We start from the raw sequence: 24,111 nt of genomic DNA on the forward strand, positions 1-24,111 counted from the left end.
GGACTTGGGATGAAAACTGATCTTTTGGTGCACATTGTTATAAAATAGTGCGTAGCAAGATGTGTGCGCAGATTCAAATTGGTGCCAATTAGTAGCCAATTATTGGCACTGAGTGGCTTGTTAGTCAATTTAGTTGGGCGCCCATCTATAGAATCATGGGGGGGGGGGGGGGGGTTGCGTGTACATTGCAACTCCAGCAGAATTATACCCCTGGGAATGCCTGTGTATAAGTTGTGTAAAAGTAGGTGCTAAGTTGTCACGCTTGCTTTACATATATAGGACTAGATTCTATATATGGCGCCTGAAAAATCCACGCGGTAAAAATCCACCTAGGCATATTCTATAAATTACACCTAAATTTTATAGAATAGGCTTAAATTTCTGCACGATATATAGAATATGCTGAGTGCCTCTCCATGTGACCAAATTTGGTCACGTTCTTTTAGGCCATTTTTTACTTGGTGTAAATCCCAACACCTATATTAGGCGCAAAGTGGGTTATTGTATAATAATGTGCATAGATTTTAGAAGCACCCATTCCACGCCCCTAACCATGCCCCATTTTCAACTGTGCAACTTGGTAATTACTTGCACCACATTACAGAATATGTTTAGCGAGTTGTGCGTGTAAATCGTAATATCAATTAGTGCTGATAATTGCTTGTTAACATCCAGTTGACAGCGGTGATTAGCTAGTCAACCAATTAAGGTACGTGCATTTTTATAGAATACGCTTCAATTTCCATGTGGAAATCAAGGCGCGATATATAGAGCTTGGAGGATATAGCTGCACACAATATCCATATACCACATGTAACAAGCTTTATAAAATTATGCCCTAACCCGCCTAGAGATTGGTGCCGAAATCGGCATGGATTCTATAACAATGCGCATAATTTAACAAGCTTAACAAGCTAATGAGCGCTGATAACAGCACTTAACAAGCAATAATGAGCACTAATTGGCACAGATTAGAATTTAGTCTCGCAACTCGTTAAGTGTATTCTGTAACAATGTGCACGGGGAAATGGGCGTTTTATGGGCATTCTGAACTTTATGCGCCTACTTATAGAATATGGCCCGGTGCGCCTAAATCTACGCGCTGGGATTCACGCCACATTTTCGTTGGTGCAAGTGGATGTGCATAGATTTAGGCGCTGAAATATCAACTAAGTGTATTATATAATCGGCGCCCTAATCTAGGCACCAATCATAGAATACGCTTAGTCGGCACTGATTTCAGCACCAATTTTTTAGGTGTCGTATATAGAATCTCCCTCTAAGTGGATAGTTGAAGCAGTAGGAGATATTATAATTTGCCAGAATATCACTGGGAGTAGAGGGATTTGAATTCTGCTCTGCTTCTTAGCCCATTACTCAAATTACTATGCCACCCATTCCTAGAAATGGTTAGACATGCTGAATGATTACCAGGTACATTAGATTAAAATTGCCTAAAGAAGAACTGAAATCTAATAATCTTCACCTCCCAATTAAACAAAACATAGCTCAAAGGACAAAGCTAGTATTGCAAAGGAGGAAAAAGCCTCAATTTTATGTAGGCACACAGTGGTTATTTGCCTCATTCAACCACTGGCATTAAAAAACCTCTTTCAGAATTAAATCTTTTTAACAATTTATCATTTTATCAGAACTAGTTCTATGTTGTATTTTTCTACTTGCATTAAAGTCTATATATAGGAACTTAGCTGCTAAAACCCATCTCTGGTCCACTTGACAATATCCAGCATTTCATGGCTTCACAGTTTCACTGCTGCCTCAGGGATATTATACAGGACCATCTGAAATAAAGTGGAATCGAAATTAAGTTCTGTCGCAGCCCAAATTACAAATAACACAAAATACATTCCATAATTAAAGTCTGGAATTCGTTGCTGGAGAACGTGGTGAAGGCGGTTAGCTTGGCAGAGTTTAAAAGGGGGTTAGATGGTTTCCTAAAGAAAAAGTCCATAAACCACTACTAAATGGACTTGGGAAAAATCCACAATTCCAGGAGTAACATGTATAGAATGTTTGTACGTTTGGGAAGCTTGCCAGGTGCCCTTGGCCTGGATTGGCCACTGTCGTGGACAGGATGCTGGGCTCAATGGACCCTTGGTCTTTTCCCAGTGTGGCATTACTTATGTACTTACTAGTAAAAACGGCCCGTTTCTGACACAAATGAAACGGGCGCTAGCAAGGTTTTCCTCGGAGTGTGTATGTTTGGGAGAGTGTATGTGAGAGTGACTGTTTGAGAGTCAGAGTGAAAGTGTGAGTGTGTGAGAGAGAGAGTGAGTCTGGGTGTGAGTGTGTTTGTGAGAGAGTGTGTGTGTGAGAATGAGAGTGTGTGCAAGTGTGTATGTGAGACACAGTGTGAGAGAGAGTGTGTGTGTGTGGGCGAGAGAGAGAGTGTGTGTGAGACACAGATTCTCTGTTTGAGTGAGTGTTTGAGACCAAGCGAGTGTGTGAGTGACTGTGTGGCACATAGAGAGTGAATGTGATACAGTGTGAGACAGAGTGTGTGAGAGTGAGAGTCAGAAAGACATTGTATATCAGAGAGAGAGTGTGAGCCGTGCCCTCCCAATCCATGGCCATCTGTCCCCTGGCCCCTCCATTCATCCTTTTCCAGCAATTCCCCTCTCTCCCTGAGCCCTGCCCTCCCAATCAATGCCCATCCATGCTCCTCTGTCCCCTGCCCCCTCCATTCATCCCTTTCCAGCAATTCCCCTCTCTCCCTGAGCCCTGCCCTCCCAATCCATGGCCATCCATGTTTCTCTGTCACCTGCCCCCTCCATTCATCCCTATCCAGCATTTCCCCTCTCCCTGAGTCCTGTCCTTCCAATCCATGCCCATCCATGCTCCTTTGTCACCTGGCCCCTCCATTCATCCCTATCCAGCAATTGCCCTCTCTCCCTGAGGCCTGCCCTGCAATCCATATCCATCCATGCCCATCTGTCCCCTCTATTCATCCCTAGCCAGCAATTTCCCTCTCTCCCTGAGTCCTGCCCTCCCAATCCATGGCCATCCATGCTCCTCTGTCCCCTGCCCCCTCCATTCATCCATTTCCAGCAATTCCCCTCTCTCCCTGAGCCCTGCCCTCGCAATCCATGCCCATCCATGCTCCTCTGTCCCCTGCCGCCTCCATTCATCCTTTTCCAGCAAGTCCCCTCTCTCCCTTCCATGACCCCCCCCTCGCATCCATGCTCCTCTCTATCCCATGTCCCAGCCTGGCCCGCCCTCTTCTCCCCCCCCTTCGCATCCATGCCCCCCCCCCTTCGCATCCATGCATCGTTTTGTTTTTTTTTTTTCTTCTTTTTCAATTTACCTCCGTGGCGTTTCCGGCAGCGAAGCGTCAGGGAAGGAGGCGGCGCTCCCGACGTCTAGCTTTCCCTTCGCTGTGTTCCGCCTTTTTTTGAAGGCGGAACACAGCGAAGGGAAGGCTAGACGTCGGGAGCGCCGCCTTCTTCCCTGACGTTTCGCTTCTGGATTTGTTTGTTTTGTCGCGAGGGCGGGGCAGAGACGGCTGGCTGGCTGGTTTGAAGGCTTCACACCACGAATCCACGAACCCTTCAGCCTCAGCCTGGGAGTGACGTCAGATGGCTTCATGGCTTCATGGCTTCACAGAACGTTGTCCTCAGAACGTTGAGGGTGCGTTTTATTATATTAGATGTATGTCTCAAACTTCAGCCTTCAGCTTTTGAGTATTCTCAAAATGATGCCTCTGCAATCAGTAGCTCTTCAAGGGATTTACCTTCATTGATTGAGCAATCATTAATGTCCATCAAAAAAAGGGTCAGTCAACCACAGAGCAAGAAACATTAAAGTAGTACAAAATCCAGCTAGTATTGGAGCTGTAGTTAAGCAAAACAGAAAACAATTGCAACAGATTGACACTGCATTAAAAAAATGATATAAAACAAATCTTTTGAAGACATTTGTATCTTCATAAGATTTGTAGAAAAAGATGCCTCTTCATTGTTTATGTAATATTCTACAATTTATTTATATAATCAATGCGTGGATGCATTTTAGCTTTCTTACTGGATATGCATGTATTATGTTTTATTTTCCATTTGTTTTATATAATTTTATTTCATTTTATCTGTTCATTATGTACACACAAAGAGGGACATCAAGATATATTGCTGTTCCAATATTGTCTGCAATCATTTTTTATATGTATTTACATCTTTGTTTTTAGACCCCTGAGGCAGGCGCTCGGAGCGCCAAAACATGGCCCGTGTTGGGTCTCTTTTATTAAAGTTTGTGCTTTGTTCCAACCTTGAAGGCCCTTTTGTGCCTTTGTTTTATAGATGACATATTTTATTTTTGAACTGGCACAAGAGATTTGTTGGATGAATTTAGTGTCTGGTTGAATGGATGTTATCCTAAATTGACCTTTATAGTTTTATATTTATTTATTGGGATTTATTAACCGCCTTTAAGAAGAGATTCACCCGAGGCGGTATACAGCAGATACAGTTTAACATAAAACTTACAATTTTGTTAACAGCATAACAATAGGAAAATTACCAAGAATAAACATAAATACAATAAATGAGGCATTCTTGAAAACAGTAAACTGAAACCTAATAGAGCTACCGTGAAACAGTATCAAAAATATACATATTTAACAGCACTGGAATTCAAATACCAGAGATATAATACAATGTTAGCATAATACTAATGATACACCTAATAAGCATGCATTAGAACATTCAACTAACATAGATATGATGCCAAAGATTTTCTACAATACGGCTTACCATATAGCTAAGGGACCAAGAGCAGATACATGATGGGAATAAGATGTGTGGTACAGAGTCAGTTGGGATAATTTGGTTAGCTAAACTCAAGGCAGGTTCTTTGTATAGTTAAGTGAGAGATAAGGAACTGATCTAAATTACAGTATGTGTAGCAAGCTAGTCCAGGTGCAGAATCAGTGTATAGTCAGTCACCCTATAGTCAGGCTTGGGAACCAGGCTTTCACTATTCTTCCTGAAGTAGAGGTAGTCTCCAGTTATACCTAGCCCCTCTGGGAGTAAATTCCAGAGCGTGGGGGCTACTCCTGAGAAGGCTCACTGGCGGGTATCACATCAGATTTTGATGATTTGCAGCATTTCAGCGCTTTCCTTCCTTGATATTAAAATTAGAAGGGAAGGAACACAATTATTGACCATGATTTATAGGAAAGAAACAGACCGGAATACATTTCTACATTTCTCCAGTTGTAACCTAGAGGCTTTGAAAAGAAGTCTTCCAGTTTACAGGGGCGTAGCCAGACTTCGGCCGGAGGGGGGTCCAGAGCCCGAGGTGAGGGAGCACATTTTAGCTCCCCCCCGCCGCCACCGCCATTGCTGACCTGCCCCCCCCCGCCGCCAACTTTGACGACCCCTACCGATGACCCTCTCGACCCCCCCCCCCCGCCGATGACCCTCTCAACCCCCCCCCCGCCGATGACCCTCTCAACCCCCCCTCCCGCTGCCAACCCTCCCCCGCCGTGGGCTACCTTTGCTGGCGGGGGACCCGAATCCCCGCCAGCTGAGGTCCTCTTCTTCCCGCGAAGGCTTCATTCTGTTTCTGACTCACAGAAACAGAACGAAGCCTTGCAAGATGTTTAAGCCCTGCTTTTCTAGCTAATGCATTTTTACTTTTCAAGTGTTCTGTATATTTGGTAGCTACAGCTCTATTTAGAGCATGTTAAAACTGATGGGTGTTTTGAATTCTTGAAAATATTTTCTTTTCTCTATTTTAAGGGGGTTGTTTTTTTTTCAGACACTCTGTCCCTGGCTGTTTTCTAAAATTCTCTTGGGCCTTATTTATCGGTCTAGAAGAAGCTAATACCATAGGTCAGGAATGAAAAGTTGTCGGCTTGCTTTAATCCTAAAAGCATTTTAACATTGCTTCTCAGTGGCATAAGTTCCCCAAGCAGCTCTTGGCAGTGCATGTGGGGCTCAGGGAAGGAAGATGTCCACTTAACAGTTTCTTGATCTGAGGGCCCCTTCAAATATTTTCCTTGTGGTCCCTTGATATGAATTTCTGCCATTGCTGCTTCTGCATGTGCTGTTCAATTATTGGTACGGACTAAGTTAATTTGACATTTGCCACTCAGTCTTTGAGCCGAATAGTCATATTTCATGCTTAAGTAGTAGGATATATTTTGAAGGCTAATGGCCTTGAGCTGTGCAACATGTTTTTACATAGTTAAGAAGCAGTGTATTTCTTTTTATTGTCTATTTGGACATTGAGGCTTAGCACTTAGCAGACTGTGCATTCATTGTCTATACATTTTTATTCTTCAGCCCAAGGAGCGTGGTTCCACACGGGTACATGCACTGAACAATGTCAACAGAGTGCTGCAAGTTTTACACCAGAACAACGTAAGTGAAGCCTTTTCATACTTCACTTTCATAGGTAATTGTGATATACTTATAGATGTAAGAAAATCAAAGACAGAGTAAAATTAGTCTGTGGAAAATGTGATGATGCATTTTGTTTATTATGTAAATGTGGGCCCAATATTCAGGCCGCTGGAGGTAGTTCAGCTGCCTTCTGCGGACAGCGCTGAGCCCAGATATTCAGTGCTGGGCTGTTTCCGGAGACCGGCATTGAATATCTGGTTTATTTTTGGCCGCTAAGAACATGACCAGCCGAGTCGATATTCAGCGCTGGCTGGCTAAGTTCATAGTGGCCAAAATAGACCTGCTATTGATGTGACCTGATTTGTCCGCCAAATTTGGCTGGCGATGCGCTGAAAATCAGCGGACAGCTGGTTAAATTGTGCGATATAACCGACTAAGTGCTAACCGGGAATACTCAGTGGGAGACACCCGGCTATCTCCTGCTGAATACCGGTGGATAACTAGCTAAGTATCATTTAACAGGCCAGGTGCCCTTCCTGGCCAGTTAAATGATTTTGAATATCGGCCGGTTTGTCTTCCCAGAATTTAGCTTGCTTAAGAACAGAAAAACATTAAAATTCAGTAGACAAAGTGAGTTCCTTAAATTATGGTCCCAGACAGTGAAATCACGTTCAGCAGGGCAACACCAAGTTGAATCACTAGCTAGTTTTAACAGAGGTCCAAATTAAATTGCTTCTAGAGTGCTATAGAACAGATCACAATGCTACAACATCGTAAAATCCGCCCCTTTCTTTCTGAGCACTCTACCAAAACCCTCATCCACACCCTTGTCACCTCTCGTTTGGACTATTGCAATCTGCTTCTTGCTGGCTTCCCACTTAGTCACCTCTCCCCTCTCCAGTCGGTTCAAAACTCTGCTGCCCGTCTCGTCCACCAGGGTCGCTTTACTCATACTACCCCTCTCCTCAAGTCGCTTCACTGGCTCCCTATCCGTTTTCGCATCCTGTTCAAACTTCTTCTACTAACCTATAAATGCACTCACTCTGCTGCTCCCCAGTATCTCTCCACACTCGTCCTTCCCTACACCCCTTCCCGTGCACTCCGTTCCCTGGATAAATCCTTCTTATCTGTTCCCTTCTCCACTACTGCCAACTCCAGACTTCGCTCCTTCTGTCTTCCTGCGCCCTATACCTGGAATAGACTTCCTGAGCCCCTACGTCTTGCCCCATCCTTGACCATCTTTAAATCTAGATTGAAAGCCCACCTCTTTAACATTGCTTTTGACTCGTAACCACTTGTATCATTTGCCTCCACCTACCCTCCTCTCTCCTCTACACATTAATTGATTTGTTTGCTTTATTTTTTGTCTACTAGATTGTAAGCTCTTTGAGCAGGGACTGTCTTTCTTCTATGTTTGTGCAGCGTTGCGTACGCCTTGTAGCGCTATAGAAATGCTAAATAGTAGTAGTAGTAGAATACACAGGCTTTCAGGTTATCCTGAAATCTATAAGATCTTTTGATACCCTGTGATAACTTATTTGACTATTGGGGGACCTTCTAATGAAAAGATTGTTCCCATTAATGTACTAGTTTAATATTAGCAATTGTAATGTTAGCGGTTCCTCTTTTTTTTTTTTATATATATAAATTTGCAAATTGGGATATTTAGTCTATTTCTCACTCAGATTGGACCATGTTTTTGTGTGATTTTAAAGGCTGTAACTATGCTTTTCCCCCATGCTGTGATAATGGGAGATGTGAGGTGCCCAGCCAGTTTAAAACCACACTCTTCCATACACAGATTCACAAAGTTCTATTTCATATTTCAAATCAATTTCTCTAAAAAGATCTTTTTTTACTTTGTTCCTAAAATGTGCCCTGATGAATGAATGAGGACTTAAGCTGGGAGAGTGAAAAGGGGGAGGGGGGCCTGTCTGCTAGAGAGAAAGGGAATAGCATACTTTTTTTTTTTTTGGCTCAGAATGCACAGTAGTGGGAGGAGGGAGGCTTTAGCTTTCAAACCTTTTAAACTGCAGCCACAGAACTCTGCTTTCTCTGAACTGATGGGATGCCCTGAGGGTGTCTTGTGGGAGGAGGTAGAGGGGGACTTTAGTATTTGTAAAAACAAAAGTCTGTGTGTGTGTGTGCTCCCACACATGTGGTGATAATGAGGTTAAACACAGATTTTTGCAAACATCTGTCTGATGGCAGAAATTGTAAAAAAACAAGAGTTTATAAAAAAAAAAAAGACATAGGCAGAGGGGACGGGGGAGTGAATGGGGTTGGTACATGCTGTTCCTAAAAACAGATGGAATTGTATAAAGCAGAATTATATAAAGCAGACATTTCTGTGCACCAAGTGCGTTTTATTCCTGAGAGATAATGAGCTGTAAAGTTCTCAAAAGGGAGGCATGACGGAAAAAACACACAAAGGCTGTGAAAACCCAACTCCACAATGCTCAGTGTGTGCACAAATTGCACATATTCCTCTGAGGCTGTAGGGGACAGAGTCTGGCGAGGAATGTCACTTCCTGTGACATCACTAATCCAAGAGGGCAGCAGGTAGTGTGAGAGAGGAAGTGATATCTTAGTTTCTTACCTGTAACGGTAGTTTTCCGTGGACAAAGGATCTTCTAGCCACACCTCTGAATATACGCCACGATGACGTGCGTGACCCGGCTATCCAATAGTAATGCTTAAAAAGTAAAAGCAATAAAGTTAGCACATTCCCGCCCAGATATGCAGTATAAATACCGTATGACAGCCCAGACCAGTCAGTTTAATAATATAGCTACGACAACCAGGGAGGGTAGGGAGGGATGGTGTGGCTAGAAGATCCTTTGTCCACGGAAAACTACCGTTACAGGTAAGAAACTAAGATTTTTCCATGGACAGGATCTTCTAGCCACACCTCTGAAGACTCCCAAGCATACACAGGTAACAATCATGTGATAGATCAAACATGACTAATCCAATAAACATGATGAAAGAAAATTTGTTACCTGTGGTAGGAGGAGGAGGACAGTTGTCGTTTACATTACCTCCTGAAGGATCGACAGTCCAAATAATTAATCTGTACGTGAAGCTGCATGGAAACAGTAATACTTTGAAAAGTATGCAGGGATGATCATGTAGCTGCACTAGAGATGTAAAAATGAAGTTGAGGTCGCCATAGCACTCAACGTATGAGTTGTAACATGATGATGTGAAGTATGTTGATTATAACAAAATTTTATATATTGAGTAACAACTGAAGAAAGAGTATATTTAGAGATTAGATGTCGATTTTTTTTTTTTTTTTTACATTGTAAGAAAGACATAACTGCGAAGGTATATGACCACCTGATGTACACTGTAAATAACTTGATAATGCGCTTGTTACAGTCCAATGTGTGCAATCTATTATGTTGAGTAGATTGATAAGGAGGTAGAAAAATTACTGGTAAAATAACCGATTAATTTCTGCGAAAAGAAGACTCTACTTTTGGTAGAAAACTCCAGATAAGATCGTAGTATCAGATCATGATGTACAACTTGAGTATATGGGGTGAAAAATACAAGTGCATGTAGTTTCCTAAGTCTTCGAGGTGAAGTAATAGTAATAAGAAACTACGTTTTCCAAGGAAAAACATTGAAGGTAACCCAATGAAATGGTGCAAATGGAGGTTACATGAGGTTTTTTTTTTTTTTTTTTTTAAACCAAAGAGAAATCCTATACTACTGGGGGTAAGTGAATTGGAGATTTACGATTCAGAAGATCTTTCAAAAATCCGTTTGCGATAGGATGTGTCATTACTCTGTAATCATCAATCAAACCAGAGAAAACAGAAAATATGTGCAATTTGGACCTTAACTAAAGAAGTAGCCAAACCTGAGATGGATAAAAAGAGGAAATATTCCAAAAATTGAAGAAATTAGGCAAAATTTTAGGTAAATCTCATGTGTTATACAGTCATAGCGAAATCTGTTCCAGCTAGACAGATAAACAAGTCTGATCGATTGTTTTAGAAGGCAAGAATACATTAATAACTGGTTGAGAAAAACAAAACAAAACCGAATAACCTATCTGGTTACTTGAAGATACCAATTGGAAAGATGGAGTTTATTGAGACTTGGATGAAGAAGTTGACCATTGATCTGCTAGATGAGATCTGATATTGCATGAAGAAAACCATGGAAGGAGGACAGCTAACTGCATTAGTCCAGGAAACTACGCTTGCCTCGGCCAATATGTTGTTATTAGAATTGGAGGAAAGACGTAAAAGAGAGAATTTGCCCAAGAAATAGTAATACTTCTGCGGCTATCATGTTCCTTTAATATCACCTTGAATAATATGAATGACAGTCGTATTACTGTGAGGACGCAAAGCGATGTACCAGAGTACAGTGCAAAGCTGAAAAAGGTCATGAAGAATTGTGATATCACTTGTGTAAAACAAGTATCCTGCTTAACACATCTGCAATGTGATTCTCCCACTCTGATAGATAAATCATTTGAATCACAGAAGGGAGTGATAGAATTAGGGTCTAAAGTCTGACAGCTGCTTGACACAGATGAAGACAGCTCATAAGCCCTTGCTTATTTATAGAAAATATTGCCACCTTATTGTCTATACTAATCTACTGTATATACTTGGGATGGAAGTAGATGTTGAAAAGTTTGAACAGCCACTCTGACCGCTCTAAATACGATGAGAGTATGGAATAGAAGCTGTCCTGAAGTGACCAGTGGCCTTGTGTTGACAAGGGTTCTAGATGTATCTGTCCCCCAACCAACTTAGGATGCATCTGTAGTAAGAAACTTGGTTGGAAAAAGGTGATTGGAACGGAACTCCTACAAAGAGATTTAGGTCATATGACGTAAGAGGATGTCGATACTGAATCCACTTTTCCTTAAAATACCACTGTAGAGGCCTTATGTGTAGTAGCACTAGCGGCAGAACAGCAAATGTTAAAGCCATATGTCCCAAAAGAATTTCGTGATGGTACTGAATGAAGATAATGAACTAATTGTATGAGGAAAATGAGCTCGCGGGAGTGGTGACTGTGGTATAGATTATGCAGAAACCAGATCCAGTCCCATGAAAGTCAACTTCTGTGTCGGGATCACCTGTGACTTTTTTTTTTTTTTTTTTTTTTTAATTGATCAGTAAACCTAACCTTCAAAAAGAATAATGGTAGTCTGTAAAACTTGAAGATTTTGTTGTGGAGACTGGCTACCATCAACCAACTGTTTTGATATGAAAAACAGGAGGATTCCTTATCAATGTAACTGAACAATTTTAAAAAGCAAATGTAGAAACAAAGGAACCAAAAAGAGATCTCTCACAACTTGTGTTTCCCAATCAAGGTCTGTATTTAAATCAATAAAATGACCTAATTGAGAACACCCTGAGCTCTGACGGTAAGCCAAAATGTATGTTTGTACTGGTAATTTTGTCCTTGACAGACAAACCGAAGGTATTGTCTTGAATAGGGATGAAATAGTAATATGTAAGTCATCATCCTGTAGATCTAGGGCTGAAAACCCTACTCCTTGACTTAATGCAGGAAGTATTACAAGTAAAAATGGCATTCAAATCTTTGTTTTGGGAGAAACTTGTTGAGTTGTGTTATATCCAAGATGTAGGGGTTGTGAAAATACTAGAGAATAACCATTTTGAAGAATATCCAGAATCCACATGTCTAATGTTATTGATCTCCAAACAATGAAAACGTGTTGAATTCTGCTCCCCACCAGACTCTGCCACTTGGAAAGGTGAAAAAGAAGGAGAAAGCTTTTGCTGCTGATGTGTCTGAACAGGCTTCTGAGAACGCTGTTCTCGATTTGGTCCAGTGTGAAAATATGTGGATAATGAAATTTAAATTGATAAGCAGGACATTGATAAATAAAAGATTTACGCTGTTGAAATCTGGTTCCAGAGGTAAAGAAAGGTCACTTCTTATAACTGGATTTAAAAAATTGGTGTTTATCCTGCTCCGAGGTATCAAGTGTTATACCCAATGCTGTTCATTATACCCAGACAGTAAGCTCTCTCTTGTCAAATGTTCTGGTAGCACTATAATATAGTATTGGTTGTACCACCCTTCTTAAAAGCTTTAATTAGCTGTTTAACACGATCTTAAACGATTACAGGGATTTGAACTCACACCCGCTGGATTAGAAGCCAAATAAGAAAGCACCAGAAGAAAGGAGCATCAGGCACCTTTCATAAACAATGAGCACCCAAAACTGAGGCTCTTAAGCATGATAACCATCTTGAAGGAATTAAAGAAACTACATTTCTGAAAGAAGTATCAAAGTGATCATATAAAGTAATGACCATTTGAAAAGAAAACCCCTACTAAATTGTCATAATCTGCTGAAAAAGAGGCATATCCTGTAGAGACATTAATGGTTGTAATTGGGACAAATCCTCCCAATTAGTAGATAAATATACTTTGTGATGAAGTATATAAACATAAATAGGGGCAGATAGCATAGGAGAGTGATAATTCTTTCTTGCTAATATATCCATAAACTGGAATTCCGTTATTCTTATACATCGTAGATTACACCACCAATGATGCGTGGGTAAGCTGACTCTATGAAGACTAAAGAGTTCAAGAACCTTATATTTAGTATGTATTGATCCTTAGGTAGATTGAATAGAATATTGTATATCAATCTATGATGGTCCTGAAGCACCTGAGGTATAAGGAGCTTGACCAAATTTAAACACTTAGTGACTTATGTTTTTATCCTTAGAAACCTCTTCTTGAGAAGTTAGAGAAAAATGCAATGCATGAACCCATCTATGTAAAAAACGTTTGCATAATATTCATCACTTAGAGAAAACTCTTCCCTGATTAGTGTCTGCCCTGTCTGAATAATGAGTGGTAGGAAGAGCTGATACAGAGAGTTGTGAGCTCACAGACAAATTGATTGGAAGAGAAGAAGAATGAGATACCCACCACAGCATCTGCCCCTGAGGAGTGAGAGGACAAGAAGCTACGTAGATGAAATCAAATGCAGTGAGACAGCTTGTTCAGAGTGAAATATAGAACCCGAAGGTTCTGTAACCCTCTGTTGAGTCTGTATAATCCTGAAATTGAACTGTGACGAGACTTTCTGGACTTCGAGGTTTTTTTTTTTTTTTTTTTAAACCTCCGATACAGAAGCCTATTTACAATTGTTGTTAACTAGGCAACGATACCGACAACATCCATGCCCAGATGGACTGACCTGTCAAGATGGTCGGTTCTGACTGCCCTTCCAAGATGCTGAATTGGGCGCCCATGCCCAACGTCGACCTCATAGCCGACTTCGTCTGGACATCGACCTCTGGAGATGGCAGCGGTCACAAGCAAAAACATCCTAAAACGTTTGCTGTGTATACTGTGAAGAAAAGATGTAATCCCAGACACTGAGGAAAGGAGGAGAGCAGTAATTGAAGACACCTGATCCCCGGGCAGTAAGGCAAGGGGGAGAGCAGGATAATAGTATTCTCCATTAGAGTTAAAATCTCCTGTAAAGAAAGTAGTGAAAAACTTACATTTAGATGGATGGCGATGTTGAGGTAAGTACCCTACCTGACATCGATGTCGAGTTCACTTCCTGAATTCTATCGTGATGTCACTGTTCGAGATCGTCGATCCCGTGATGAACGTCGACGTCGATCCACAGACCTGCCCATGGAGTCAGGCAAACCCTCTCGAAACGTTTGCTGTCTGATGGGCGAGAAATTGTCCTGATCCCCGGGCACAGAGGCAAGGGGGAGAGCAGGAATTGAAGTCACCTGATCCCCGGGCACAGAGGCAAGGGGGAGAGCAGGAATTGAAGTCACCTGATCCCCGGGCACTAAGGCAAGGGGGAGAGCAGGGATAATATTATTCTCCATAGCAGCTGAATCATGCGATACCTGTAAAGACAGTACTGGTAAAGATTTGGTAAGAAAACTTACATATGAAGAGTACAAAGTTGTTAAACACTGTTTCTATAAGTAAATAATTTACTACATTGACGCGGAAAAAATAAAACTGACTGGTCTGGGCTGTCATACGGTATTTATACTGCATATCTGGGCGGGAATGTGCTAACTTTATTGCTTTTACTTTTTAAGCATTACTATTGGATAGCCGGGTCACGCACGTCATCGTGGCGTATATTCAGAGGTGTGGCTAGAAGATCCTGTCCATGGAAAAGCTATGGATGCCACCGTCTTGGATGTGTGCAACCCATAATCACCGCCATCTTGGAAAATGGGCGTGTCCTGGGCAGCATTATGTCACTTTCTGCAACATCACCAAAAGGGGTGTGGTTTAAGGAGAAGTGATATCACTTCTGGAGATGTCATCAAAAGGAGTGGGGCAGGGCTTGGGCAGAGAGTGAGATGAGGCTTGGGTGGAGAACAGGTGAGGTTAATGCAGATCCTAAATTCTGATTGGCCGACAACCCAGAAGTAGGCGTGGCACATGTCAAAATCAATTATGCAAATTTGGTTTGACAGAAAGAAGTGAACCTTACTACTGTCATAATACCTCTGTTTTGATGAATTCAATTATAGTGTGTCCACGTACAACCAAAGAAGCCACTACTACACCCATTCATGCAGCAGATAATTATGTGAGATCATATGCCATCTGCAAAATAAGTATTATATGACCAGATTTCCTAAAACTCAGGGCCAAAAGAAGGAGGCAATTATTAAATAGAAGAGCGGGGGGGGGGGGGGGGGGGGGGGATATCAGTGAGCCTCAAGGAACCCCACAATGTGTCTTACAAATATCAATTTGTGATATCCCAGATATGAAGTATTCCAGCTATTTAAGTGCAAGACTTTACATGCTCTTGCTGTTTCAGAAAATGTCAGAAGCTGCATTATGATAAAATTAGCAGCAAAACAGTCAACATGTAGGTAGTCAGTGATAGCAATCAATATTAGTTCTATACTGTGGAATTTCTGGAATCCAGATGTCCAAGGATCTAGGATCTAAAGTTATCTACAATCTACAGAACCTGCAGTTTGCTTCAAACACAGACTGAAGACAGGATGGTAGTTTTCCATGAGGAGGGATCTCAAAAGACCTTCTTTAGCAATGTCTTTATTCCTGCTTGTTTCAGTACCTGAGGCCTAGTATACTGTATACATTAATTGTAAAGGTTCCAAATGACTTTTCTTTGCTAACGTGTAGAGCCTGTTGTAATAAGCCATTCATCAGCACACAGTTTCATTGCCCACAAACACAGAATAGGGAAGGAGCCTTAGTAAATCAGTTTATGAAATTACTGTTGCTGGGATTCTCCCCCACCTCCTCCGCCACCCTGAGGACAATGTTGGGGTGAAGAAAAGAGATCTCAGCTCCTACGTTTTTCATCTGACTCCTAGATTTAATGAAAAATTGTAGAGGCCTGTCCTATTCCCCCCCCCCCCCCCCCCCCTCCAAAACTGCATCCATTCACCTCCTGAAACCCCCTCTCACACGGAAGAACCTCTCCATTCTGAGAAGCATTCACCTTCCCCCAAACTATCCTCACTTCTATCTAGGGGGGAGGGATTGGGGAGGATGCCACAATGAGTGAGTTGCATAGGGTGCAATTGCCCTAGATTCAGCACTAAGCTGAAAGTTAAAAAATATATATATATTAGACAAAACTTATTCCCTGTATTGCCAATCAGTATGCATTGACTATACTATCTTTTAGCACAGTGGTTGTACTTCGAATTTTTCTGGTCTAAAATCCTTAGTATTTTGGGTAGTAATATAAGCAAGAGAAAAATCCTGTGGAAAGTTCCATGCTAAAGGATAGCACCATTTATTACATCAGCCCCTTAGACTGCTGACAGGGTTCCAATCTTGAGAAGGTAGAAAGAATGAACAGTCTCCTAGTGGAAGTGGTTAAGATGAAAACTATATCTAAAGCCAAGAAAGGCATAGGATGAGCACAGAGGATCATTAAGGGTGAGGAAGGGATTGTAGAGCTTAGACTGGATACATTGTGTGGTCTTTATCTATTGTCGGTTTCTGTTTTTTGCTAGATAATTTCTTTAAACCTTTCCAGCTTATTGCTCTCATTTAACAAAGGAGCACCAATATCCAGTTCATTCTTTACATACTTTTTTCACATCACTGTAGAAGTTATGTCAGCATGATCTGGTATTGGATTGAATATGGAAATTTTGGTAACCTTCCATCTAAAGTGAAAAGCACCTATGCAGACCAAATGTGTTTATTAGCGGTCTTTTTCTGTTTTATGGTGTTATTATATTTATGATGTATCAGATATGCTAATGAATTACAGGCTGTCAAGATTACTTTTAGCAAGTGGAATTCTGGAAGTTTTCCTCCCTTCAATATCTAGGGCAGATATCTGAGGACAGAGTTAAACTGTCCCCGATTGTACGGGATTTCGTATGTTACAGCTTTGATTTCTCCACAGGCCAGTTTGAAGCTGTGGCAACATTAGCATGGCCAGAAAACTGATTTTCTTGCTTTCCTTTCATCACTCATTTCTCATGTTTTGATTGTGCTTGATTCCCTTGCCCTCCTACTGATGCATATAAGATCTGGTACCATTACAATAGATGAGAATAGTTTAGATGTCATTACTCTATTGCTGGGGGATTAATTTTAGGAGTCTCTTTTGGTTATAACTGCACTTGATAGTGTTGACGTGTGTCAAATGAATTTCTTCCCTCACTCTCTCATTACTTTCACAGATGCAAAAGTTTGTTTTCTTTATTAAAGCAATTCCATTAGGGGGAGGGAGGAAGGGGATATAGTTTTGGAAAAGGTAAGATTCTATGTAAATTGAAGGGTTACATGCAATAATAGCTTGGAAAAGTTTCGTTTGAAGAAAAATATTCAGAAGTCTCGTCTGTAAACATTGTTGGGACTTAAATGAGGTAATAATACACAGAGCAAAACACGAGACACAATTATTGGAGTTTAATATGGAAGTTTATGGGTTAAGATAGAATTATCTGTTATGAGATTTCTATTGTATAACAAAGAATTGCTAGTAATGCGCCTTCATTCATAACAATAGTTAATACATAAATGTTAAATACAGAATAGGGTTTGGGGGGAGGAAGGGATAAGTGTTATATTACAAAATTTGATGGCTGTACGTAATGTTGCATGTTTGAAGTGTTGTTCCACAGAGTTCTGTACAACTGTTTTGAGACTGCTATGTTCAGGTGGATTTGTACTTTTGGAGTTGTCATCAATAAAAACTGTTGAAAATAAAGCAATTCCATTAGATTTTGGTTTACATTGTACTATAGGGCCTACTTAGTAAACAAGCTGCTGTAATTCAGGGGCGTAGCCAGAGCACATTTTGGGTGGGCCTAGGTAAGAAGTGGGTGGATACCAAATGTTCTCTCCCCCACCCCCACACCAAAACAATATCTCAGCTGGTGGGATAATGCTTCTCTCCAGTCTCCAACTTGGTAGTCTGCAGCAGGCATGCACTGAAAACTGAGCATGCGAAGGTGCCAGTATTGTGGAGAGCAGCATTTTCATTACCATGAGCTACTGTTGGATGGGCCTGAGCCCTAACTGGGTGGGCCCCGGCCCACCCAGGCCCATCTGTGGCTACGCCACTGCTGTAATTGTCAACAGACTCCCCTACATTTCAACCAGGCCACTGAATAGCAGCAAGTTGGGAGGCACTTAAGTTTCTGGCTACTGTATTTACTGTACTCTTGGGATTTGGGGGTGTGATTGTTGAACAAAAAGCATGGTGGTTCTTGAAACTGTAAGTGGATCTATTAAAACAGTGTTTCAAGATGAGTCCAGTAAATACATAAGGACAAAGGATATGACAGATAACTACAGAATTGAAGCTTATAGGAGCAGAATGGTGAGCAAGACTCAAAAGCTACAGGATTGCAAGGACAGTTTTCATAATAAAAATAGATTGTAATCTAGTTTTATCTTGCTTACCTGTTTGCTTAATTTTCCTTCCTATTTTCATTATCTTTTCTCTCCACTTTTTCCCAACTGTGTATTATCTTCTTACCTGATACCCTTCCATTATATTCTTTTTCCGTCACCTTTCCTCAATCACCTTTTTTCCAAAGAAAATACCCCAGCTCTAGATAACTCTCTCAGGATGTGTAAACCCTTAAGCCTCCTGTATTAGCTTAGTAGAATTTAAAAATTTTTTTTGCATACTTTCCTCAGGAGTTGATTTGATAACAAAACTGAGTTGTATTCCCAAGCATTTAAGTGTTTTCTTAGTGCTGTTAGCAATTAAGCTTATTGTAGATTCTGCTGTTTTCATGTATTGTCTTGAAATCCTACTTCATGGTGATGTCTTGATGTTTTTTCCATTGATTTGAATTACCATTAATATGGTTTAATAATTTTTCTTTTGTTTAGTACATGGTCTATAAGGGTGCCTTTTTACCATTTTATATGATGTGATTTTCATTATATGTTTATCTGAGTCCCAACACTGACTTTGTAAGCCACTTTGGGCCGGATTTAGCGCCGATTCCTGCACCCAAAATTTAAGCACCAGACTTACGCCTGCTGAAACTTGGAGTAAATGCTGACACCCAGGTTGGGCCACTGACCCAGTATTCTAGAACTTTGCACACAACGTTTTGGAAAGCACCTGAAATGCCCGTGCCCCTCTCATGGCCACACACCCTTTTGAGATATGTACTATGAGAGTTTAGGTGCACTGCCTTCTAGAATAGCACACAGCCAGATATGCATGCAAATTGTAATGGGTGCCAGTTAACTTTAGGGGGTTGTTTCTAGGGTAAGGCATAAATCAAATGAATAAATAAAACTAAAGCTGCTGAATTATGAAGAGGATGTAGGGGGCTTATCTTCTTAGGATCACTACACACAGATTACTTTTAGGTGGTTGGATTTGGTTGACTTCTAGTCGACTTGTGGTTTAACTAACCATGTCTAAAGCTGAAAATTATATTGACTTATAACTCCTCTGTATAACCCATAGAAGATAAATAACAAACTGATGGAGATGAATTTACATTATGTAAGTGTCATCTGGCTGTAACCTCAGTCCTTGGACTCGTGTGATATCATTACTATTGTCACATAGGGCTTTAATGATAAATTTGTACAGCTTTCTGTCTTCATATAATTGTGCCTGTTTGCTTTTGCCCTCTTTAGATGTTTTTTTTAGCTCTGCATCACACTTATTCCTTTCAAGCTGCGTTCTTACTTATGTTTTACAATTTTTAGGTGGACTTGGTTAACATTGGTGGGACTGATATTGTAGATGGAAACCACAAGCTGACATTGGGTCTGATATGGAGCATCATTTTGCACTGGCAGGTGAGGGGCGAGAGCTTCTGATTTTTCTACCAAGAGGGTTTAGCAAAAAAAAAGTCCTTAAACTGTTCTGCCAAGCAACCTAGGGAAAAAGTGGTGTGGTTTGGGGTGTATACATGATAATACTGCTGTACTCTATTGGGGATTTCCATCTCTGTCCCCCAGCCAGTTAGATTTTCAGGATATACACAACGAATGTGCATGAGAGAAATCTTCATACACTGAATATGTAATATATGCAAATTTATTTCATTCCTATACATTCATTATGGTTGTTCTGAAAGCCCAACTAATTATGGGGTTGGAAACCCTGCTCTGTATTTAATATTTTGTTTACATTAATTGGGCAGATATTAGTCGTGCAGTATTCAGGGTTATTTAATTTAAAAATATTTTTTATTTTACTCATTCCACTGTTCATGGCGAAATACAATCAAACATACACAATAAAGGCATTTAGATTTATTGTGTCTGTTGTGCAAAAATATTCTAAACTAAATCAATAAATTCTGTCATTTTCCTAATTTCATGTCTTTGCCTGTCTTTTTAATAAACTTGTTATTAGAGTAAGCTGTAGACGGTGTATGTTGAGAATTTTGTAAATTAGTTTTCTGGTACATGTAGTGGACCCAGTGAGCTCCCTCCCGATCCTCCTGGAGAGTATGAAGGAATTTGGTGACTACTCAGGATTTAAATAAATTGGAAGCCTTGCCCACAGATGTGTATCCTTGATGGAGGCCTGGAGGTATAGGTTGCCTCTTTGCTGGGCAAAATTCCACATTCCTTAGTGTCCCTCCAGACCGGCCTAGACTATGACTGATGGGTTGTGCACGCCTTCCAGCAGGTGGAGACTAAGAATTCTGATTGAACAGAGTGAGCCAATAAGAACCCTCGGTAGGACTAGAAAGATCCAGTAATCTGTCTCCAGCAGGTGGAAGGTTGTGAGCCATTCAGTCTCTCTGAATTTTCTTTTCCTTTCTTTCTTTGGTGTCCTTTATTTTTTCTCACTTCCGTGTGCCTGGGCTGTATAGAATAACCTGTTCTCTGGAGGCTGAGGTCCGCAGGGGCCTATTCCAGCCTCAGGGGTGTTACACCTGGGTGGCTGGGTCCCTCCCCCCCAATCTTCCCTTTCACATTCTTCAGTGCTGTGCTGTTTGAGCCATAGCCTCTTCAGGGGAAGAGTGTCTAGGCAGGGAGAGGCAGCTGTTTTCTGTTGGTTCACAAAAGAATTTAAGTGTCAGCAAAGTTTATTACAAAAACAAAACAAAACTCTGCAGCTTGGGGCATTGTCCTTTAGGTATTCACTGACATACCGGCTCTCCTGGGCTTGTTTTCCGGCTGTTCTCTCCTCCTTCCCACTGGAGTTGCTAGTTAAAAAAAAAAACAAAACAAAACACCGCGGCTTTATTATGGCTGAGAAGCTCCGGCGCTGTTTAGTTTGTCAGTGCCATGGTTTGGGTTCTAGCGGTGCTTGTAAATACTGCACTGCTGTTGAGGGAACCCTGGAGTCAGTTTTGACGACTCCTGCTGGGCAGGCAGAACAGCCTGTTTCTGTGCAGGTTCTGGCTCCCCAAGTTTTTTCGGAGGGTAATTCTTGCGTTTCTGTGGGGTTAGAGGCTGGTTTCTACCCAGAATTTGTTATGCAAATGTACAAAGCCTTTATTCTACAGCAGGCTTCCCCTTCTCCTGGGATTTCAGAAAAGAGACCCTCAGAGGGTCAGTTGGTAGCCGCTAAACGGGCCAGAGGCACAGGGGCTCTGGAGGGATGACCTAGGGTCTGACCCTGGCTTAGATATGCAAGCTTTAAAGGACCAGGATTTCTCTCAGGCAGACAATCTGGATGAGGATCCTGGTCTGGGGGATTCATAATCCAATCCATTTATTCCTGGCGAGGATTCCTCTGTTGTTGGATCTTTCACAAAGAGGACTTGCAGGAGTTAATTTCTTTGGTTTCCTCCACCTTGCGTTTTGACAAAGAAGACGCTCCTGCTTCAGAGCCACGTATGGTAGACCTATTTATCAAAGTGGTCCGTAAGCCAGGCAGAACTTTTCCTATGCATCAGGACATCAGAGATATCATTCAGGCACAGTGGGATGTTCCTTTCGCGGCCTTTAGACCAGCTAAATCCATGGTATGTCTCTATCCTGTTCCCAAGGTGGACAAATCTCTCTTAAAACCACCCATAGTGGATGCAGTGGTGTCTGTGGTAACCTAGCGGAATACTGTGCCCGTTGATGGGGGCATGGCACTTACAGACGTGCATGACCGCCGTATGGAAACGGTGCTGAAGAGTAGCTTCGATGTGTCGGCCTTAGCTGTACAGGTGGCCATCTGGGGTTCCCTAGTGGCCAGAGCATGCTTTTGGTGGACAGAAAGAATCCTTGATAGGTCCTCGGATGATTTATCAGCCATTGATGCTGAGGTGGCTAAACTCAAGATGGGCTCAGCTTTCCTAGCCGATGCTTTCTATGATTTCTTGCGGGCTTCAGCCAAGTCGATGGCTTTAGTAGCTACGAGGAAGTGTCTTTGGCTGCGAGGCTGGGCGGTGGATGCAGCATCGAAGTCTAAGCTCAGTAAGTTTCCCTTTCAGGGCTCCTTTATTATTCGAGGAGGACCTCGATAAGTTGGTTCGTAGTTTGGGGAAAACTAAGGTTCCGAGACTTCCCAAACATAGACCTAAGCCCTCTGGGTGCAGCTTGTTGTCCGTCGGGGTCATGATTTTTGTAATTTTCGGACAAATAAACAGACTCCAGAGGTCTCATTTCTTTCAGGGAGCTCACAGAGGGGGCAGAGACTCGGGGAGTTCTTTCCAATCCCTTGCTCGTCCATCCCAATGAAGATGTCTGGGCCCAGCCTCTAGTGCCTGTATGGGCACATTTGGGGCAGTTTTCCTGGAGGTGGGCCTAAATCACCTCTGGCCAATGGGTTCTGGAGGTTATTCGAAAAGGATACACCTTAGAGTTTGCACGGCCTCTCTGACGCATTTCTGGAGTCCCCTTGTCGGTCTTGTCTCAAAGCGGGTGTCGTCTGGGGAACTTTGAAAAGATTCAAATTCATTAAAATGTGGGAGGATAGTGAAAAATTACAAGAGGACCTTATGAGACTGGGAGACTGGGCGTCTAAATGGCAGATGACGTTTAATGTGAGCAAGTGCAAAGTGATGTATGTGGGAAAGAGGAACCCGAGTTATAGCTACGTTATCAAGGTTCCACATTAGGAGTCACCGACCAAGAAAGGGACCTAGGTGTCGTTGATGATACATTGAAACCTTCTGCTTAGTGTGCGGCTGCAGCTAATAAAGCAAAATAAAATGTTAGGTGGTATTAGGAAAGGAATGGAAAACAAAAATGAGGACGTTATTATGCCTTTGTATTGCTCCACGGTGCGACCGCACCTCGAATATTGTGTTCAATTCTGGTCGCCACATCTCAAAAAAGATATAGTGGAATTAGAAAAGGTGCAGAGAAGGGCAACAAAAATGATAAAGAGAATGGGATGACTTCCCTATGAAGAAAGGCTAAAGTGGCTAGGGCTCTTCAGTTTGGAGAAAAGGCGACTGAGGGGCGATATGATAGAGGTCTATAAAATAATGAGTGGAGTTGAACGGGTAGACGTGAAGCGTCCGTGCTTTCCAAAAATACTAGGACTAGGGGGCATTCGATGAAGCTACAATGTAGTAAATTTAAAACGAATCGGAGAAAAGTTTTCTTCACTCAACGTGTACTTAAAATCTGGAATTTGTTACCAGAGAATGTGGTAAAGGCAGTTAGTTAGCAGAGTTTTAAAAAAAGGTTTGGACGGTTTAATTAAGGAAAAGTCCATAGACTATTATTAAATTGGACTTGGGGAAAATCCACTATTTCTGGTATAAGCAGTAGAAAATGTTGTGCACTTTTTTGGGATCTTGCCAGGTATTTGTGACCCGGATTGGCCACTGTTGGAAACAGGATGCTGGGCTTGATGGACCTTTGGTCTGTCCCAGTATTGCAATACTTATGTAAGCTTATGATTTTGGAGAGTAGAGATGCTCATTTATCATTTAAATGGCGGAAACTATTTTGTCTGTCTGGGAGCTCTACTGCTTACTTCTGTAGGCAAGGATTGAATATAGAATTAATGGGCTGGCTGTTTAACCCTGTGGATTATAAAAGGTTTGTTGGTTTCATGTTGTCACTGCCCTAGGGATACAGGGGGAAGGGTATACCTGGGGAGAGGGGGTTAGATACGCTAAAGGGAAATAGAAGTGGGGGGAGTATGATAACAAGAATCGTTTGCTGAGATGATGGTTCCTTTTTTCTGGAGTGTTCGAAGTAGAAGTAAGTGTTGTAGAGGCTTGGAATGTTGTTTAAAATTTTTTTATATTGTTTGTTCCTTGGAACGTTCTTTAGAGATTTAACGGGGAAGTGATTTAGGGTAGGGAATGTTAACAGTATTGTAAAATATTGAACATCT

General features: G+C 41.6%; 1 protein-coding gene across 7 annotated transcripts in view; it reads left to right on the forward strand.

Annotated features, from left to right (window-relative positions):
* The window catches only part of LOC115465822 (utrophin-like), a 1,296,369-nt gene that overhangs the window by 245,797 nt on the left and 1,026,461 nt on the right, over nt 1–24,111 (forward strand). For all 7 annotated transcript variants that reach the window (XM_030196568.1, XM_030196575.1, XM_030196573.1 and 4 more), the window contains 2 exons: nt 6,303–6,380; nt 19,569–19,661. In XM_030196568.1, the coding sequence (XP_030052428.1) occupies nt 6,303–6,380; nt 19,569–19,661 (171 nt within the window). The remainder of the gene's footprint in view (nt 1–6,302; nt 6,381–19,568; nt 19,662–24,111) is intronic.

The sequence above is a fragment of the Microcaecilia unicolor genome, chromosome 3, assembly GCF_901765095.1.
Source record: "Microcaecilia unicolor chromosome 3, aMicUni1.1, whole genome shotgun sequence".
Lineage (NCBI taxonomy): Eukaryota > Metazoa > Chordata > Amphibia > Gymnophiona > Siphonopidae > Microcaecilia > Microcaecilia unicolor.